Source organism: Sceloporus occidentalis, unplaced genomic scaffold (assembly GCF_023333645.1).
Source record: "Sceloporus occidentalis isolate IW3139 unplaced genomic scaffold, rSceOcc1.0.p SCAF_78, whole genome shotgun sequence".
NCBI classification, from domain to species: domain Eukaryota; kingdom Metazoa; phylum Chordata; class Lepidosauria; order Squamata; family Phrynosomatidae; genus Sceloporus; species Sceloporus occidentalis.
Window position 1 is genome coordinate 2,020,314 of NW_028317058.1, and position 20,228 is coordinate 2,040,541.

The 20,228-nt window shown below is 40.0% G+C and overlaps 1 protein-coding gene across 2 annotated transcripts in view; it reads left to right on the forward strand.

The window, feature by feature from the left end:
• Positions 1 to 20,228, forward strand: part of LOC149285512 (A disintegrin and metalloproteinase with thrombospondin motifs 6-like) — a 123,574-nt gene that overhangs the window by 66,512 nt on the left and 36,834 nt on the right. For both annotated transcript variants that reach the window (XM_089495249.1, XM_089495250.1), the window contains exons 10-12: positions 281 to 422; positions 5,883 to 5,990; positions 17,858 to 18,003. In XM_089495249.1, the coding sequence (XP_089351375.1) occupies positions 281 to 422; positions 5,883 to 5,990; positions 17,858 to 18,003 (396 nt within the window). The remainder of the gene's footprint in view (positions 1 to 280; positions 423 to 5,882; positions 5,991 to 17,857; positions 18,004 to 20,228) is intronic.

A 20,228-nucleotide genomic window follows, 5' to 3' on the forward strand; every position in this document is an offset into this window, starting at 1 on the left:
CTCTTTTTTCAGAGAACATATTAGAAAAGAGCATGTGAGCTAAGATCATATAACCACACAGTTTTAGGGATGGAAATACAATATATTTCTGTAGACGTTGTCTATTTGTTTAAAGAAACAAGTAAAGGTCTGACACCAATATCTGCTGTTAATACCTTGTGCTCCTTTCTTATATTCCTCCTTGCATAAAGACCCATGTTGTTCCCTTGAGATATACGTATTTCTCTTCTGTTGAGTTATTCCTAATCCACGAGATATCTTTTTTCTTTATGTTTACCAGTTCAGGACGTGGTACGTGCCTCGATAATGAACCTCCAAAGCGTGACTTCATTTACCCGGCTGTGGCTCCAGGCCAGGTGTATGATGCAGACGAGCAATGCCGTTTCCAGTATGGAGCGACATCACGCCAATGTAAATATGGGGTAAGAAGTTGTCATCTTTACTTTGAATATGACAGTAACAATAACATTCAAGGACATACAATGAACATACTGTCCATTGTCAGTCACAAACCCCAGTGGCTTCAGAAGTTGTACTTTTTGTGCATGTGTGTGCCAGTCCACAGATTGCATTCCAGGTCCGCCAAGCCATCGAGGGAAGACTGAAGCAGAATGTCTGGGGAATGAGCAACGGTAGATAACTGGGCATGGGTGGAACTTGAAAATGAGCAACCATAGGCATGCATGGAGGTGGTGGGACTCTTCTTTACCTCTGGCACCAAAAAGATAAAACTCCACTCTAGACACATACCTAGTCTGCATTATTGAATATACAGCAACAGGGACACCATCAGATCTGTGAAATCCCTAAAAACAAACACAACAATGACTCACATTCTAAAGATAAGCTTTGCTAGGACATGATTATTTAAAGCAAGTCAAAACTTCTTCCAACATACGGTATGAAATTTCTAGAAATGCCCTCCTTCTAGTGTATAGCTCATTATACAAGCATACTCACGGTTGTACCAGCATCTGCACTTCCATCTGTACCAGTTTGTCCTCAATAATTTAGGTCTTTTCTTAGTGTAGATAAATACAAGGACAATGCTTCTTAGCAAGAAAACCAAAATACAAAACTAAACGTTAGGACAGTAACATAAATAATGAGAAGGGGTATCCAGCATGTATCACTCGTGGTGTTAATGCTCTTGGTGACCATTCACCAGCGGGATTCTAATTTTATGAACAGCTGAAGAAATAATGCTGCCTTGCCCTTGACCTGTTAGCCGTGGAAATGAATTGTCCTCTTTTTCCTTATGATCATGGTACGCTAATTATTCTGATGGTGCAGGAAGTATTATCTTCATTAACCCCCCACTGTTTTTTAATGCACCTCAATGCATAATTAATGTTGACATTTATTAATATCAAACATAATGATTTTTTTATGAGATTGGAACTAAAATATTTATGCCTAATATTGGAGCTTAAAAGTTTGTCTTTTTTTCTTCTTTTCTCCTTGTTCTGGTGCTATACCAAGTAGAAATGAAAAGGGGGTTTAATAAAAAATTATATACAACTTGATCCTCTGAATGTCCAGGCATGTCACTCACTGGTAATACCAATTTTATCAATGAAAATCAGATTTTATTTTGAATTAATAATCTCCTTGATTTCCTTCACAATGCATACATATAAATAAAAAGCGCACAGAAATGTTTGTAACTGAAACTGAGAAATACGTGACCCAAAAATCCCAATAAAACACTACATTAGGGGTGTTTTAATGAATAATAAGGTCTTGGGCAAGCCTCTGCAGGATCCCCCACAGGATCTCCTACCAACATCAGCACTCCTCTTATTTAGCACCCCTTTTTGTCTACTACCATCAGGTCACCTTCTACTGTAATTGCCCCATTTGCCCTGTCCTTAAAAGAGCCCTGGATCTAGCCATTGAAACAACAGCATTGAGTCCATTAATGGAAATACGCTTTAAAGCTTCTTTAGCTTTTCTCTACTTTTGCCCCTATTCCTTATAACCTCAATAAGTAACCATAAAAACTAGCAATTTTTTTTTTTTTTTTTATGATTATATCTTGTAATAGAGTAATCTAAACACTTTCCATCAGTTTAATTATGGGAGGATTAAGGAAAAAGTGATCCTAATGACCAATGCCCTGGGTGGATAACTATATCCATAAAAAAACAGCATCCTATCCCTCCTCTTTATATTACACAGATGTTTCCATAATGTTTAGATAAGGTTTGCTTCTTAATTGGTAATATGATTTGAAACTGATCTGGAATAATGGAAGGGGTTAGGATTGGACTTTCCTATCAAATGTGGTTAAGTAAGGCAGGATATTTTCTTTTTATTAAGTGTTTCCTGTAAAATCGACGAGATTTCCCAACATCATGTAAAGATGGCTTTGAATGGTTAAAGGAAACTATGACAGTGTGTGTCTAGAAATGTAATTATATGACAAATGGCTGAGGAAACGTATGAACTTAGATTCAATCCTGGGATATCTCCTTGGCATAACCTAATTGTATTAAATGTCATGTGATTGTGTAAATAGCAGTGCAAAGCTTCTATATACATTATATTTTATTTATATATATGTATACATTATTTTGAAGTCATCCAAACATATAGATGGTTCTTGTGTTGGTTTAACTGGATACTTTAGGTGGATGTGTAAAAGTTGTGGAAAGTTTGGCATCAATGCAAATTATTATTTTTTTTTAAATGGAAAAAAAAAAGAGAAATCCATAGCTGCTGTATAATGGTCAACCTCAGCTTCTACTACAAGAACAGTCACCCCCCCCCCCAATTATGCATAGATAATATGGGGACATTTCTTAAAGTTCTTAAACGAAGTATACAGGGTCAACTCAACACAGGAAGCGATAACAGGGACAGTTTAACGCGCCAGGTAGCCTCACCAAAGAAGAATGCATGTTTAGGTAATGTGATTGCTTTCTGAGCATACCCATGGGGGGGTCTTGTTAGAATCCCTGGAACGTTTGGCAAACTAGCACAAGAGCTCACTGACGGTAATTATACCGGCTGGGGGAAAGGGGTAAATGTATACGGGGGAATTCTGCAGCATTCCCAAGTGGGTCACCACACAATTTTAAAGGGACCACTCAGCTATGATATGTATTAAAGTTCATATGATGGCTGGAGAGACCCCTTTATTGGCCCATTTAATTGGGAAGGCCATCTCGTCTGGAAATCTCCCAGGGTAATCACTACTCAGTGTATTCTACCTTTTGCGAGTAGCATATGCATAACATTAGAGTAAAAATACTTTTTCTACGGAGTTCATATATGTAAGTCCTGTATTACATCATAAAAGAAAATATTTTCCTAGCAGTATTATTTCCTAATATCAGAATACTGAAATAAGAAAGAATATTTTTTTGGAGTATGTGAAATTTGCCGGTTTGTTCCAGGCAATGTGAAGTGTATTCATGACTTCCTCTGGGCGATGAGTGATTCTGTACTGACAGCGTAATGTTTAAACCCTTCTTACGGGCTGGTTTGTTTACTCTGTCATCGTTTCCACAAGTCATTTCCTCTATAGAAGAAATAAAATTGACATTATGTCTCGTTTATGTCTCTGTTGCCACTCCACAATATTTTTGCAACATTCAGCTTTCTAGGAAACCTATTATGATTTATTATTGATTACAGTTACATTCTTATCTTGCTGAACACGTCACAGGCAATTTATATTGGAAAATTAACTTTACAGTGGCAGACATATAAAGTGCGAGTACCCACGATGGGTTACTCTTAGGGTCCTTCAATTCTTCACGGCTAACAGGTCAAACATACATGCACACATGCATGTTTATGTGTATGCTATTATTATTATTCATTTATGTCTATACACCAATTTTCTAATTATACGTAGTTTTTGTTTAAAAATGATTTAAAAAAAAAAATGTACTCACAGTAACACTTTCTTAAACAGCAATAGATATTCTAATCTTTTAATTGTGTTAAGTAGTCTTATCATGTTAGCAACCAATAGATTGTTCGTTCATAATAATAATAATTATCGCTATTGTTTCTTCAAATTAATAAATAGCAAATTAATAAAATGTAATAGCAAAACTATGTTCGTTACACAAGCAGAGAAATTATAGTGTTGTGTTCGAAAATCATTTACTAGATTAAAATGTTAGTGTTAGTAATTTAAAAAAAAAAAAAAAAAAAGTGAAACACTACTAAATAAAACATTAAAAAAAATTGGCTCTTGTTGGGTTGACTTTGCACGATGGCTTCAAGCGGCTTTATTGAAAACAGCTGTTACGAGATATTACCTATCGGGTATTTTAGAATATGGCCAGCTTGAAACATCTTCTATTTTAGAACAAAGGCTGCGCAAGTTTAGTGTTTGCTTCGGGGCGCAGAAATACGAGGCATTATAATTAAGTCATTGTAGACTTTCTTTTTCATTTGTTTGTAATTGACAAATGCTTAGATTACGGTCTTATGCATCACTTAATTGTCACTTTCATGTAATGTTAGGATTTTCAGACTGCAAATCATTTTTTTTTCATGAATTTTCCTTTTTAGTGGAATGTATAATTACGTAGAATTGGCCATCTCATCCGCGTTGCGTTATTTGTAGGTAATTACTTTTAGTCTTGTCAAGGCGATTTTAAACACCTGGTAGACATTTGTGTTCAAAGTGGTTTTAGTTTCATGCCTGGTAGTTGAAAGAGACAACGTGTAAATTTCAGGAAGGGACTTGATTTATTGCGTACAATAATATATCATATATGTTTTAATGTCAGTTATTATTCACACCTTTTATTAAACTAACCGAACGGCAAAAAAATAAATGTTTGTTTTGAAAAGAAAGAAATGAATACCGAATCTAAAGTGTAGGTTACTCAGTCTTTGTTGAAAAAGCCTTTCTATAATGTTAATGTAGGGTGTGATAAATGATCTGTACTTTTTGTCAGCAAAATACCTGGCAAATTAGAAATTAAGTTAGAAAAAGTTATAACTGCAGTAGCTCTGTCCAGTTTGGGGCACTAAACGCTAATTGATCATTCTTCATTGTGGTATTTAACGTGCGTATTGCGCAACATGATGATGATGCCATGGGACAAAAACCAAAACGATGATTGGAAATATATATTCTTTAGCTGTTGTAATGAATCATCAACCCAGATGCCTCCAAGACCACTACTAATATGTATGGTACGTTAAGCAATGGTGCTCCTGCTGTCCTGTAGGGATGGGGTTTATTCACTAAAGGTAGAGTTGGTAGGATCATTTGCAGAATAGTTGTGGTTTTACCTCTCACTTCACTATTTATTATGAAGGGTCAATTCCAGCAAGTTTCTCTTACATGAATTCTTTTGGGGAAGAGACTTTAAAGAAATCTCTCTGATTTAAGTATACATTATACGGGGCCAGTCAAGCTCACTGGCGTTGAGTCTTCATAATGTATAGTGATGTCAAGAAGATGAAACTGCAACTCTCCTGCAAACCCTCCTGTCAGCTCTCTCTAAAGTGATTAAACCCCTATGTTAGTGTAGTAGACATAGCACAAATGGTACCTCATCCAGCACACCAAAAGCAAACTCCATCATAGTCTTGCAATGTCACTTTTTTTCTTTTATTAACATCTAAGTCTAATAATAGGTACTCTATATGTACTTTAAATTTAACAAAGGTAGTTCTTGCTATATGTAGCGGTGATGTATATCATCAATATACATTGTAACGCGTTCTTTTAAAACATTCTAATATTGGGTGTTGGAACAGATATATGTGCCAGCATTTTAAGCTGTGGTTTACTTCTGTAGCCGCTTAAACAGAAAATGTAAACGGAATGTCCATACTTTGTTTCGTGTGGAACAGAATGTTTGAATGTGTAATTCTGATCAACTTGCTTCTGCCTTCTTTCCTAGGAAGTGTGTAGAGAGCTCTGGTGCCTCAGTAAAAGTAACCGCTGTGTTACCAACAGTATTCCTGCCGCCGAAGGAACCCTGTGCCAGACTGGAAGCATTGAGAAAGGGGCAAGTTCATATTGGTTTTTTTTGTTTAGAAGTGTAAATCTGTAAAGAAGAGCAGATATGCCACCTTTAAGCATTCAATACGGTGTTGTATACAGTAGTGCAGTTTAAAGGGACACTACAGCCATCGTATGTACTTTAATATATGTGCGGTGCATTTTTGTTCTTTGTTTTGCAAATTCATGGGGGGATTCAGCAGAATCTCTCCATATACATCGGCCCTTTTCCCATCTCTCAGCTAGATGTTGTGAAAGCGATGCGTTCAGCCAAATACACCTCCCTGCATGTGATATACTCGCCTTCAGTCATTTCCAGGGCTGATTTGGCAAATGCTGTGTGCAGGGTCTGTTGACACCCCTGTGCGCATGTGTGGGAAGCACTTCAAATGATTTCAATGTAAAATATGTCAGACTATTGTGGAAAGGGGCAGTTGCTGCTGCAGAGCTGCCACTTTTGTGTCAAGTAAGGCAGTCTAGTACAATGGGCTAAGTTAACAGAGCCAAAACATATACAAATTACTAAAATGCGGCTCCCTGAAAATATTACATTCCGTTAAAAAAACTGGAACTGTTAAAAATAGCACAATATTTTTGAAGACTCAGTTTTAATATAATAATAGTAAAAAAAATGGTGAGAGTCCCCCTTTAATACGTTGAGCTCACATACACAGGTTATGTATAGGATAACACAATAAAGACTTTATGTACATACAGCACATTATTATCCCTTCGTATGTATGCATGCAAACTATAGTGTATGGAAAGCTACAAGTCATTGTGATAACAGCCTTGTGGTTCCCTTAGGCCAGGGGCGTTCAACATGCAGCCCGTGGGCCAAATGCGGCCCGCTGGACCTAGAGGTGTGACCCGTGTGAGATCTGCAGCCAAGGCAACTGGGATTGCAGGATCGCAAGGGCCCTGTTGCTTTCCTGTGGGTTGCGCGCACAGTGTCTTTTGTACCGCACAGGGGAAGCAGAATCCAGCAGAGTCACATGAATTTACATCATATCACATGACTCTGCTTCATTCCTGCTTCCTCTGTGCGGCACAAGAGAAGTTGCTCGCACAGAATGCAAACAACGCAGAAGGAAGCAGCGGCCCCTGCGGAAGTCTGCGCGCGACACCGAGGGAGCTGCCGTGCAGTTAATGGGGTGGGGAGGGTGTATAAATGAGTAAGCGTGATTGAGGGAATGAATCTGTGAATGAATTGGTATATGAATCAATGGCCCCAGCCAGGTTTCAGCATGTACTGGCTGACTTGGCATGATAGGAGTGTGATTGCTAAAGATTTTCGGTTTCGGTCCAGGATTCTCTTTTTGGTGCATCCCTAGAATAAATAGAACCCATTAATTTTTACTTATCGAGAATCCTGAATCTGTAGTCACTTCAGAGGACAAAACTTTCTAGGCCCAGAAATCAGTGAGAGGAAAAATAAAGGTTTTGTTTCATTTACTTTATTTTAATCTGCATATTTTATTAAAGGCCATATTTTCTCTGAGTGAAAAATTAGTGCGGCCCTCGCACGTATACAATTCTGATGAAGTGGCCCACTGCAGAAAAAACTTGGACGCCCCTGCCTTAGGCCTACAAATGAATCAAGTGAGACATGTCATAATAATCATTAATATGAAAACCCTGCTTGTAATTAATTACCAGAATTCTTTTATTCTTCTTATTGTAATTCTTTATTGGATAAAAGCATATGGAATGTGTGCGTGGCCCATACAAATGACCAATAATTTAAAGTACATTTCCACGTGGACCTATGTTAGTGTTAGGACTGCTGTATGAATACATTATTCCAGGTTTCTTAGAACGATGATCACGCTTCAATAATTATTATTAGTATTATTATTATATTGATATGCATAGCACCATCATATACCACAGCACTGTACAATAGACAAACAAGACACAACAATTCGGACATACAGAAACAAAGGAGAGGTGGTTTTGTGCATGTGAAGTATACATTTTTATAATAATCTCAGTGTTCTTGCACTTGTATTCTCTCTAATGGGGAATCTGGCATTGTGCAAACCAGGAGTGGACACAGCTTAAGTGTCAGGAAAGGGTAGAGCCTGGCCAGAGAAGTAACTTTCTCTTATTCCCATGAGTAATTTCCTTAGTCTTTCACATATCTATCACAAACTCTACATGCGCTCAGTTTATTTTTGCCTTTAACCGCTTGGGGTTCTTAAAGGCTGATGTGCACATATTGCAGGGCACTCAGTTGCTTGTCGTCCGCCACGCAAAGGGTTAAAAGCAGCAGTTCAGACTGGATTTATGTTAACAATGGCTACTGTCATCTCCTCTTAGTGTGGACTCCTGCTATATCAGCTGGGCTAGTTTCAACAAAGATCGCAGCGCACTTTGACTTGCAATCTGATGTTTAAATAAAGAGAATGAAAGCTTTTGGGCAGCTGTCACTGTTTATTAATCCTCGCTGACGGCTTCATTCAGAAACTCTGACCTAGTGCCACTTAAATGGCTTTTTCATGCTGACTTGGGGAATGTTAGCAAACCGTGCTAAATTAATTGATTGGCCATTAAACAATGAACCTTGGTGACCGTTAAACAGAAAGTAACATCTGTCTTTGGATAATCATATTAGGGAGGTAATGAGAACCTAATTGTTACTATTGTCCACTTTTAGTCATGAATCCAACTGTTCCATAACTAGACAGTCAAAAGGAAACACGATCGTCCTTAGTGCCTCATTGTGTAATCAAAGTTAATCAATAATTAACTTGTGTTATGCTGTTACATATATCCCCATTCCCCCTTTTGTGTTGTCTGTACCCCATGTTTCGGTCACCAAGAATGATAGAGGTGACCTTTGCGGTAGCAGTCTATATATTTCTTCAGTTGTTTTATTCTGTATAATATCATCTCTCTAAATTGGAAATATTTTGTGCCACGTGAGCCAACAAATTGAATAATATTTTAAATTAAAGTTTCCAAATTCCAAACTAAAACACAACTTTCCTCGCAAGTATCAGGATAGCCAGTACCACCGTTTGCCACGTCCACCGGCATGTTGGGAAGGATTTGTTGAAGCCATTTAGGAGAATATCCTGGAATATGTACTCGGTGTTAATTCAGTGCCAATTAGTGGGGAACTAGAAGTGGAGTGGGCAGATGTATGGCTTTTGGGATCAGCCAGGCTCATGCTTGACATTAACCTATACAGCTTGCGGGAGGAATTATTAGTAAGGCACCATGCTGCCAGAGCTTACACTAGCATCAATTGATCTGGTTTGAATTTATCGTCCATTATGGAGCAGCCAACCCTGACACTTCCAGCCTGTGAGTAGGAGAGCACCCTACTCGCTTGGTGCACTAGACAGCTGCATATATGGTAGAGCCATCCTACCCTAGGCTTGGACCAAAAGAAGCCGCTGTTGGCATCCATTGACAGGTAGGCTGGGTTTCTCATGTTAGTTGTATCTAATCACAGGCTGAAGCGATGCTAACCCTAGTTATGCATTGTAAACAGAAGCAGACATGACCTTTATAAGCAGCATATTCAGTTATACATTTGATTTGCTTCAAATAAACGTTCTGAACCGTGAACCATGATGATGAATTGCCCAGTTAGAAAAGCCCAGTCTTTGGTTTCTGCTGGTAACGGCGGGTCATTTACAGTTTATGTGAAGAAAGGACTGTTGGCAGTATTGGAAGACAGTAATCCAGGTTTGTATTCCCCGTGACAGTTTACATTCTAAATTAGGTGATGAAAAGGCTTTCACGTTCAGGTACTGGAAAATAATAGGTACCGCTTTCCCTACCGCATATAACAAAGTAACTTCAGTTACTGCTTTTTGGAAATATGTATATTTTTTTAATGTTTGTTCAGAGATTTGCAGCTGGTGCGGATGAATAATCTCTGTGATTCAATATTCCATTTAAGTGAGCGTGCGCATTCTGCACTTAAAAGGGCATTTTCAGACTATTAGTAACCTGGATTATTAATTTACCTGATTAATTTGGTAAAATAATAGAGAGATATTACTTTTTTATTTGGTGATACCTTTTAATGGGGTAAAATAAATACATAATTATTTTGTAAAGTGGGCTATTCTGCAAGGGGGACATAATTTGGTTTGGTTTGGTTACAAGTTAATTGCAGCTGTCACACACATAAATGCAACCTAATTTATATTATTTTTCTTAGGCAGGTTCTATTAATACAAGGGTTTTTTTTCTTCCATTTGAGACAGGCAGTGAGTTTGGGTGCAGAACGGTCCTGGACTGAGTGTACGACCCTGTGCAAGGTCAGAAGATCTGGGGAGTCCTGTAGCATACTGCCCTGGGTCGTAGGGTATTCTAACCCACTAGGCAGCTTAATATCAGGATGGGGGTGCATTTGTTCACGGATTAGTAAGTAATAGGGGCAGCGTGAGCAGTGATGAATGGATACTAAGCCATCTACATCACTTTCTGCTGGTACTGGTGGACACTAAGTGGATATCTGGTACAGAAACCTGCATACATCCTAAATGACACATAAAAAAAAAACCAATCTAATTAGCCCTGGGAAGAATGGGGTCAGCCATGTTTATTCCATCACTCAGCACCTTGGACAGCACACCAGACTTGTAAAGCCTAAGTGTGGCATACCACATGTGTACTCCGACACTAGAAGCCCCCAAAAACTTGCAATTAACAGGTATCTAACGGTAAACAAATGATGTGATGCTGCTATCCTCTTTATTGAGATATGTGCAGCAAGCAGTTGGCTTCTGTATGCGCACCCAGACCAGACTGTGGTCCATTAACTACAGAGCTGTAAGGACTCAAAATTTAACTCTTTGCTTAATGGCATATCTGGGTTTGCCCCAGAAAAAAAAATGAAACTCACTTATTGAATCTCTCCATGTCAAGGGGAATGGTATCTCAATGGGACACACAGTCCAACTTGTCTGATTCTGTATGGGTATTGGGGAAAAAATCATAGTAACATATATGTGGTTTATTGGATGGTTATTACCTGCTCTTTTAGTATGTTTTTTAGCAAATGGAGCTAATACTTGCATGGTTCTTCAGCTACAGAACACCATATACTGGACAAGCAATTAAATACTCAGTGTTCTGTTTAAACTCCATCATCCAAGGGCTGCATCATTATACTGGGCATTGTAATCGCACAGCACACAGAGTTCCTCTTATTGCCCACGGTACTCTAATTGGTCTTTATTAGTGATGCCTCAAATCCGAGGAAAATAAAAATAAAGAAATCACTATGCCATATGTGCTTAGAGTTATCTGTGGCTTGTAGAAATGGGTTTTCTCTCTCTTGAATTAGCCCAGTGTATATCTCCTCTATTCTTTACTTAGCTCTTTCTTATGTGAATAGCAGCTATTATATCCTTGGCATTTTTTAGCTGCTTCATCTGGGAATCTGGCTGTGGTCCCACTGACCGGCTTTCACCCTCTCTCTCCACTTGTCTTCTAGCTATTCCTTCTCTGTGCATTTTAGACTGGCTTCATTTCATTCCAGCAGAACCATTTGCATGGAAGCCGTGCTACTGTATGTGACCTGCGAAGGCTATTATGTGGATCAGTCTAACCCTGGCCATGGACATCCATTTTCCCCCAAATTAGAGTTACCCTATGAGCTGGATTGTTGTAAAGAAATGAAAAGTGCTTTCCTTTCTTTAATCATTCCGTATTAAATTGCGGAAAACTCGAAGGACACCCAGGAGGTGTTTATTCATCTAGAATTGAGCAGAATTTGTCTTAATTTGTCCTTAAAAAAGGCGATTTTTGGATTTGCATTTTTTGAATTGCTCCTTTTTTACATTTTTAAGTGGAAAGTGCCGGGGACAGCATGAAAGGGTAGCTTGTATAAAGTATTTTGCAATAGACAGAGAAACAGCACTTTGATTATATGATGCCATTATCAAATTAATTTGCATATTCATAAATACTGATGCACTTGGCTTTCATGCAAATTGCACAAAATTACCCAAAAACCCACCTGAGCAAAGGGTTTGATCAGACGCAAGTGTGGTATTTTCATTACATGAGTTATTGAGTTGTTAAATAGATATACAGCTACCCCAGATAAGATCTGAGATGACTATTTTCTCTTATAAAATACATCAAAGCGCAATTAACATATTTCTGTTTTATTAGAAGAAAAATAGTATTCTTTTTTAAATTAAGTGAGGATGTTCATTTAAAAGACCCGTCACCTACAGAACAAATACATCGGACTGCCTTACTAGAAGATTAATAATTTTTATAGATTCTAAGAACGCAGGGCCAGATAGGGTCGCCACATCAGCCAAGTTTTCTAATTTTTGCATATTGCTGACCAGCCCAGATAAAATGCTCTCTGCAGTATATGGGATGTATACACTTATGGAAGGGAACCAATTACTTATACATCCTCCATACCGCAGGGCAGGCCCGGACTGGGACAAAAAATAGGCCCGGGCATTTCAGACTGAGCAGCCCATTTTTATGAAAAAACATATATCTACATACATATACATAATACTTGGTCATTCAACATGGGAAGCCTGAAGCCACAATTTAGTACAACTGATCCTTTAAAAAAATATTAGAGTAAATAACACACAAATTCAGGAGGGCATTTTATCTCTGGATAAGTAAAAATGAAATAGTTCCCACTGTAAATTAAGGAAACAGATGACCAAACACACACACCAACACAGGCTCTGTCACACCGACACCCAGACACACACACCAGGACAGGCTCTGCCACACCGACACCCAAACACACACCAGGACAGGCTCTGCCACACTGACATCAAAACACACACACACACACCAGGACAGGCTCTGCCACACTGACATCCAAACACACACACACCAGTTAAAAAAAGAAGAAATGGTTCAGCACTCAACTCCCAGGAAGCTGGGAGCTAGCAGGAAAAAAGGGCAAAACAAAAACAGAAAGCATAACAAAAATAGCAACGTTTGGCCGAAACGTTGCTTTTTTGTTTTGCTTTCTTTGAATAAAGTAACCTAAGGATTGGAAGCTGATTGGAGTGCTGGGGTTCTTTTCTGTGTTCAAACACACCAGGACAGGCTCTGTCACACCGACACCCAAACACACACCAGGGCAGGCTCTGTCACACCAACACCCATACACAAACACACACCAGGACAGGCTCTGCTACACTGACAGCCACACACACACCAGGACAGGCTCTGCCACACCGACACCCAAACACACACACCCGGGCAGGCTCTTTCACACCAACACCCATACACAAACACACACCAGGACAGGCTCTGCTACACTGACACCCACACACACACCAGGACAGGCTCTGCCACACCGACACCCAAACACACACAACAGGACAGGCTCTGCCACACTGACACCCAATCACAAACACCTGGACAGGCTTTGCCACACTGACACCCGCATCCGGAGGGTTTCCACTGACGGTTTCACTCAGCCTGCCTGTGGCATCTTTGCCCCCAAAACAGCCTGCCTGTGGCAACTTTGCCACCAAAACAGCCTGCCTGTTGCATCTTTGCCCCCCTCTTACACATCCATGCTATCACACACACATATTCATTCACTCTTTCACAAATATTTATTCACTAATTCACAGATAATCATTCACTCATTCAGATATTCATTCATACATTGATACTCATTAATTCCCTCATTCAGATACTTATTTACATATACTCATTCACAAACATTCATTCACTCACTCCTTCACATATACTCATTAATTCATTCTTTCATTCAATCTCACATACTCCATACAGCCTCCCTCACCCCCTTTAGTGATGTCCGGATCATGAACGAATCGTTCATTTGATCCGATTCTTTTTAGTGATCCGCATGAATCGGTTCAGTAGACTGAACGATTAATTTGTAACGGTTCAGTCTGTGAATCATGCAGCAGTAACCTGATCCTAGAGCTGTGAGTCATCTGCAGAGCACTCAGACACAGACTCTGGGGTCAGGTTACAGCTCATTAATTCACAGAGGAACGATGACTCATAGAGTCAGAGAGTCGTTCAAAGATTCGAATGATCCGAAGATTCGAATGATTCAAATGATTCGAATCTTACAGGGATCCGGATCTTACAAGAATCCGAATCTTACAGAGATTCGAATCATTCAGAGAATATTACTGATACCGTACTTTTATAAATAAATACATTAATAATGTTCACACTGCCCCCAGGATTTAGATTCCCCTGAGTTTGCCCCCCTTTACCTGTAACTGCACCTACAGTTAACTTTATTAAATTAATTAAATTAACCCTCAGTCATCACCATAAAATGAACCCTTATACCCCATCAACCATAACTGCCCCTGAAATTAACCGTAAAGATCCCATTAACCATAACGGCCCCTGAAATTAACCCTAAAGACCCCATTAACCATAACGGCCCCTGAAAGTAACCCTAAATACTCCATTAACCATAACTGCCCCTAAATTAATTGCATGTACTCCAGATAAATTACCTAATAAATTGGTATGGTTGATGGGGTCTTTAGTGTTAATTTAGGGGCAGTTATGGTTAATGGGGTGTTTAGGGTTAATTTAGGGGCAGTTGTGGTTAATGGGGTCGTTAGTGTTAATTTAGGAGCAGTTATGCTTAATGAGGTGTTTAGGGTTAATTTGGGGGCAGTTATGCTTAATGGGGTGTTAAGGGTTAATTTTAGGGGCAGTCATGGTTGATGGGGTGTTAAGGGTTAATTTTAGGGGCAGTCATGGTTGATGGGGTGTTAAGGGTTAATTTAATGGTGAGGGTTAATTTAATTAATTTAATAAAGTTAGCTTAAGGTGCAGTTGCAGGTAAAGGGGGATGTAAATCCTGGGGGCAGTGATTATTAATGTATTTATTTATAACAGTATGGTGATATTATCTGACTGATTCGAATCCCAATGAAGGCAGAGAGTCGTTCAAAGATCCGGATCTTACAGTGATCCGGATCACTGTAAGATTCGGATACCTGTAAGATCCGAATCTTTGAACGACTCTTTGCTTTCATTGACATCACTGGAGTAGGCAGTAGGGGAGGATTCATTGATTAATGAAAGGGGCGGGGCCAATTCCAGCCAAACTGGAAAACAGTAACTCCTGTGAGTCACACTGAGTGATCCGAAGATTCGGATCATGAATCGGATCATTTCAGTGAACGAGTGATCCGAACTTCCCATCACTAACCCCCTTACCTGAACTAATGATGTACGCGCCGCTCGCAGACATCTGCAGATCTGCACAGGGGAAGCAGACGTCACATGGTTCCGTTGGATTCCTGCGCCCCCCTGGCGGTAGAAGAGACGCTGCTCACGCGCGTCTGCCAGGTAAGTAGCGGGCCCGCTGCTAGAGTTGCGGGCCCGGTCGCAGTTGCTGCGGGCTTAAGGGGCAGGTGCCCCTTTTGCCCTGCATTAAGGATGGCTGCATAGGCCCAGTCAGTCCGGTCCTGACTGGGCCTATTTTAAGGTAGGTGCCTAGAGCTGCAGCTCCATTAGCCCCTAAATCAATCCGGCCCTGCTGCGGCCTGGGCTGGCCCGGCCGCGGCCCTGCCCCAGCCCGGCTCACCGGGCAAATGCCCGGTGTGCCAGTCCAGCACTTTATTTGGGCTGGTCAGCCATATGTAAAAATACGTGTCCAGGAAAACATGGCCGATGCGGTCATCCTAGGGCCAGAACATGTATCTCACATTACCGGTCCTCTGCCACAATGGCACGGGCTTCTCTGTGTAAACTGCAAACGCCCCCTGTATGTGCCATGAGATATATTGCAAACATATGATGTATACTGTATGCTGTAGTATATATTAGGTAGAAGTTAGACATATAATTTACATGTTATGTCCATGAAAAGCTAGCAATTAGATTTTACCTAGAACCTGTTAATTAGGCTGCCTTCTCCATGGCATCCCAGCACATATTTGTATTTAAAGTATAAACGGGGGGCAGTTTCTCTGAGCGGCCCCGAGAAGATGCTTTTGGGACATCTCTTAATACGATTGCCTCAATTCTGATCTTGTGCTTTGTTATGCAAGTGACGTTTTTTGGAGTAAAATCACTTTTAAAGTAAAACATTCTTGACTGGGGTAGACGGTTGTCTGTTTGCTGCTGTTGCTTTATGTTTAAGCAAAGTCAGCATGTGTTTGGGATTATGTTAGATTACTCCATGCTTACAACTAGCTGCAAATGTATTGGCTTAAATGCAGAGTTTTACATTAGCCTTTTAAATAGGGGATTTGTAGAGTATTTTCAGATGCACTTAATGGACATACGACTTTATCTAATATATTTATCTTTTTCGAAAGAATGGCTTCACAAACAAACCAATGATGGATTGTAACAGCTCTGATTATGGAGCGCCGGCAGTAATTCTGGCAGATTGAGATAAGAGGAGACACCTTGCGTATCGGCACAAGGGTTAAACAAACAGACGGTGAACTAAAGAGTCTTTAAGAATTAGGATTATTTGTCTCAAAGTATAATGCTAAACACATCTAGCAAATCTCTCATGGAAAACACAACCTTTTATAGGCACAACCATGAAAATGGAAACAATTGTTTTCTTTTGCATATTTATATACTTGATGACAAGCAATTTATTAGTTTAATAGTTTTTTTAAATATTTGTTTTACTATTTTTTATTTTTTTTTATATTGTCCTCTTTTCTGCTTGTGTGTTTTGCCAAATTGCGAGATTGTAAAAAAAGAACTGCTGCATAGTTATTGATGTTATGGCTTTGCTTCAGTGAGCTTTTCCATAGAAGTCAAGAGCCTATTAAAATCTCAAAATACCGTCCGTCTCTATAATTAATAGACACAGTAATAAAGTTGTAGTCTTAGTAGATTTCTATATGCTTTATTTGCGTGAGAGCTGTGATTTTAAACTACACTGTGTCTTTGCCCTTTTTCTAGCTATTTTATAGGTAAAAACATTTTAATTATTATTTTTCACCTTTATGTCATCATCGTAAAGTTGTAATCTCCCAAAATGCATGCAGGCAGTGCAGTCTTTTGTGAATTCGACATACATTATACAATCGACTTCCAATCTATATAGATGAATGTTTTACGATATACATTAAATGAGATGTAATCCCTTACCTGTCTTACTGCCATCCTAAAAACGCTTTGCTTTCATTTATATATTAATTAAATAATTCTAAAGTAAACCTTTGTGACGGACCAACCAGGGACCTCAGGTTGTCCCTCTCCGCCAAGAGCGACTTCTCCCTTCAGGACAATAATTCCCCGCAATCCGTCGGCAATATCCCCAAGCAAAGGAAAGGGATGTCACTATCCGGTACCCAAATAACCAGGCAAGACTAGTCTTTCGGTACAAGAGGAGAACTGATTTATTTTAGACACAGACGGCTGGATATATCCAGCAAAACACACATTAACATAAAACAAGATATTAGGGTACAAACCGCCCTCCTTAATCTGCCTCCCAGAGACAACAGGGCATTAACAATACAAAAGGATACAGACGCCACTAAAATAAGGAATACACATTGTCTTGATTAGATTATCTCCCAGACCTTAGTGTGCTGTGTGTAAACGGTTACGAAATAAGGCAATAAAATACATTTTTATTAATAACACACAAAAGGATAACATGACACTCTTTACCAGGGCCCATAGTCTGTAAGAAGGAGGCTGGCACTCAGTCCTCTCCAGGAGCCCATGGCACGGAGGCTTCCGTGACAACCTTGATTAATGGTAAAAAAAAAAATTTGAGATTTTCTGTAAATTTTGGGGGAAACGGATGGGGGTTCGTCATTATGAAACAAGCTTTTTCATGAATTATGTCTGCTACTCCCATAATGTTCATTGTTTTCTCTGATGTTCAGCTAATCCCGTGTTCTGTCTGCTTCTTTTTTTTAGTGGTGCTATCAGGGGGAATGCGTACCCTTTGGCACGTGGCCGAAGAGCATAGATGGGGACTGGGGGCCGTGGTCAGTTTGGGGTGAATGCACAAGGACCTGCGGCGGGGGAGTCTCGTCTTCTGTTAGACATTGTGACAGTCCAGCGTAAGTAACTAAAGTAAGCCAGCGCCAACAAATAGAACCATTTGGATGCTATTTAGAATTGTTTCTTTTTATTATTATTATTATTTTTTCCCCTAGTTTTATAGAACTGTGTACTTGATACTACTAATTAACCGCAGATCACTTACTAGCCGATATGTAAAAATATGAAACTCTCAGCATTATGTATAAAATGTAAAGCTGAAACAAAGTTTAACATTTTTTATTACTTTTGTAGTTCAGTCAGCGAGAACACAACCTTTCCGTTGGTTACACTTACATATAACCCCCACTATAATTAGTATATTTTTTGGATCTGTGTAGCGCCATCTTATTGTACAATGGTATTCCAGAGTGATTGCCTTTTCCTCAGTAACTGAAGCACAAGTGTTTTACTAAAGTAATATTGATTTATCCATAACATGAAACATTAACAATAGTTTACATTCTGTGATATAAGTATCAGTATGTGGCATTTTCCAAGAGCAGCTTTACAGAAATCCTCAGAATCAAACCAAAGTCTTGTTAGTGACTAGTACCATTTGGCAGATCTGTCTAGAAAATGAGCTTAACCAAGTTAAGCATCCAGATTTCAGGGTAACGCAAACACACATTAAGCATTCCCACGTTTAGCATTATTTCAGAGTTTCCTTGGAATAAAGGCTATATATATATATATATATAATATATATATATATAGCAAACCACACACATCTTAATTATCTTTGTTTCCCAATAATTCCACAATATGGATTCTAAACAGTGGCGTTGCTACAGGGGGGCAAGGGGGGGGCAATTGCCCCCCCTAGGTTAATCTTTGCCCCCCCTGTTGCCCCCCTGCTAAATTTGGATCCCGTCTTTCTTTCTTTTTTTTAATTTATTTTTAAACGCCGAGGAGAGAGCGGGTGCGGCCCGAGTAAGATCGGCAGCCAAGGCAACCGATCTTACGCGGGCCGCACCTCGAGCCCGGCTACTTACCTGTGGGAGGGTCTTCTGTACTGCAAAGAGGAAGCGGAACCTAGCAGAGTTCACGTGACATCACATGACTCTGCTCCAGTCCCGCTTCCTCTGTGCTTTACCAGAGAACGCAGAGGGAGGCCGCGCCCTCTGCTGAAGTCTGTGAGCGGCATCAAGGAGCTGCAGTGCAGGTAAGGGGGTGGGGAGGGAGTTTGAATGAGAATGTATGATTGAGGGAATGAATCTGTGAATGAAGTGTGTGATAGCATGGATGTGTAAGTGCTGGAACCTAGGCATGATGGGACTGTGATTGCTGTTAGCAATCACACTCCTATAATGCCAAGTCAGCCAGTACATGCTGAAACCTAGCTAGCTGCCCCCCTTGTCTATGGATGCTGCCAGCAGTATGGGGTCTGCACATCACTTACAGCCATCCTGTACCAGCATGTACTGGCTGACTTGGCATGATAGGAGTGTGATTGTTAACAGCAATCACAGTCCCATCATCCCTAGGTTTCAGCATTTACTGGTTGGATGTGTAAGTGCTGGAACCTAGGCATGATGGGACTTTGATTGCTGTTAGCAATCAAACTCCTATCATGCCAAGTCAGCCAGTACATGCTGAAACCTAGCTAGCTGCCCCCCTTGTCTATGGATGCTGCCAGCAGTATGGGGTCTGCACATCACTTACAGCCATCCTGTACCAGCATGTACTGGCTGACTTGGCATGATAGGAGTGTGATTGCTAACAGCAATCACAGTCCCATCATGCCCAGGTTTCAGCATTTACTGGTTGGATGTGTAAGTGCTGGAACCTAGGCATGATGGGACTTTGATTGCTGTTAGCAATCACACTCCTATCATGCCAAGTCAGCCAGTACATGCTAAAACCTAGCTAGCTGCCCCCCTTGTGTATTGATGCTGCCAGCAGTATGGGGTCTGCACATCACTTACAGCCACCCTGTACCAGCATGTACTGGCTGACCTGGCATGATAGGAGTGTGATTGCTAACAGCAATCACAGCAAGCACAGTCCCATCATGCCTAGGTACCAGCATTTACTGGTTGCCTGGGTATGATAGGAGTGTGATTGCTGTGTGGGCAGTGTGGACGGCAGGGCCGGCTTTGGGGTGCGCAACCTGTGATCTATGCATGTAATTTAGGGGGTTTTAAATATACCTTTTAATGCCGTGTTTTTATGTGAATTCCAATTGATCTTTACCTGCAAAGGTGGGTTTTTGCGTTATTCTGTAGATCCATATCTATATATT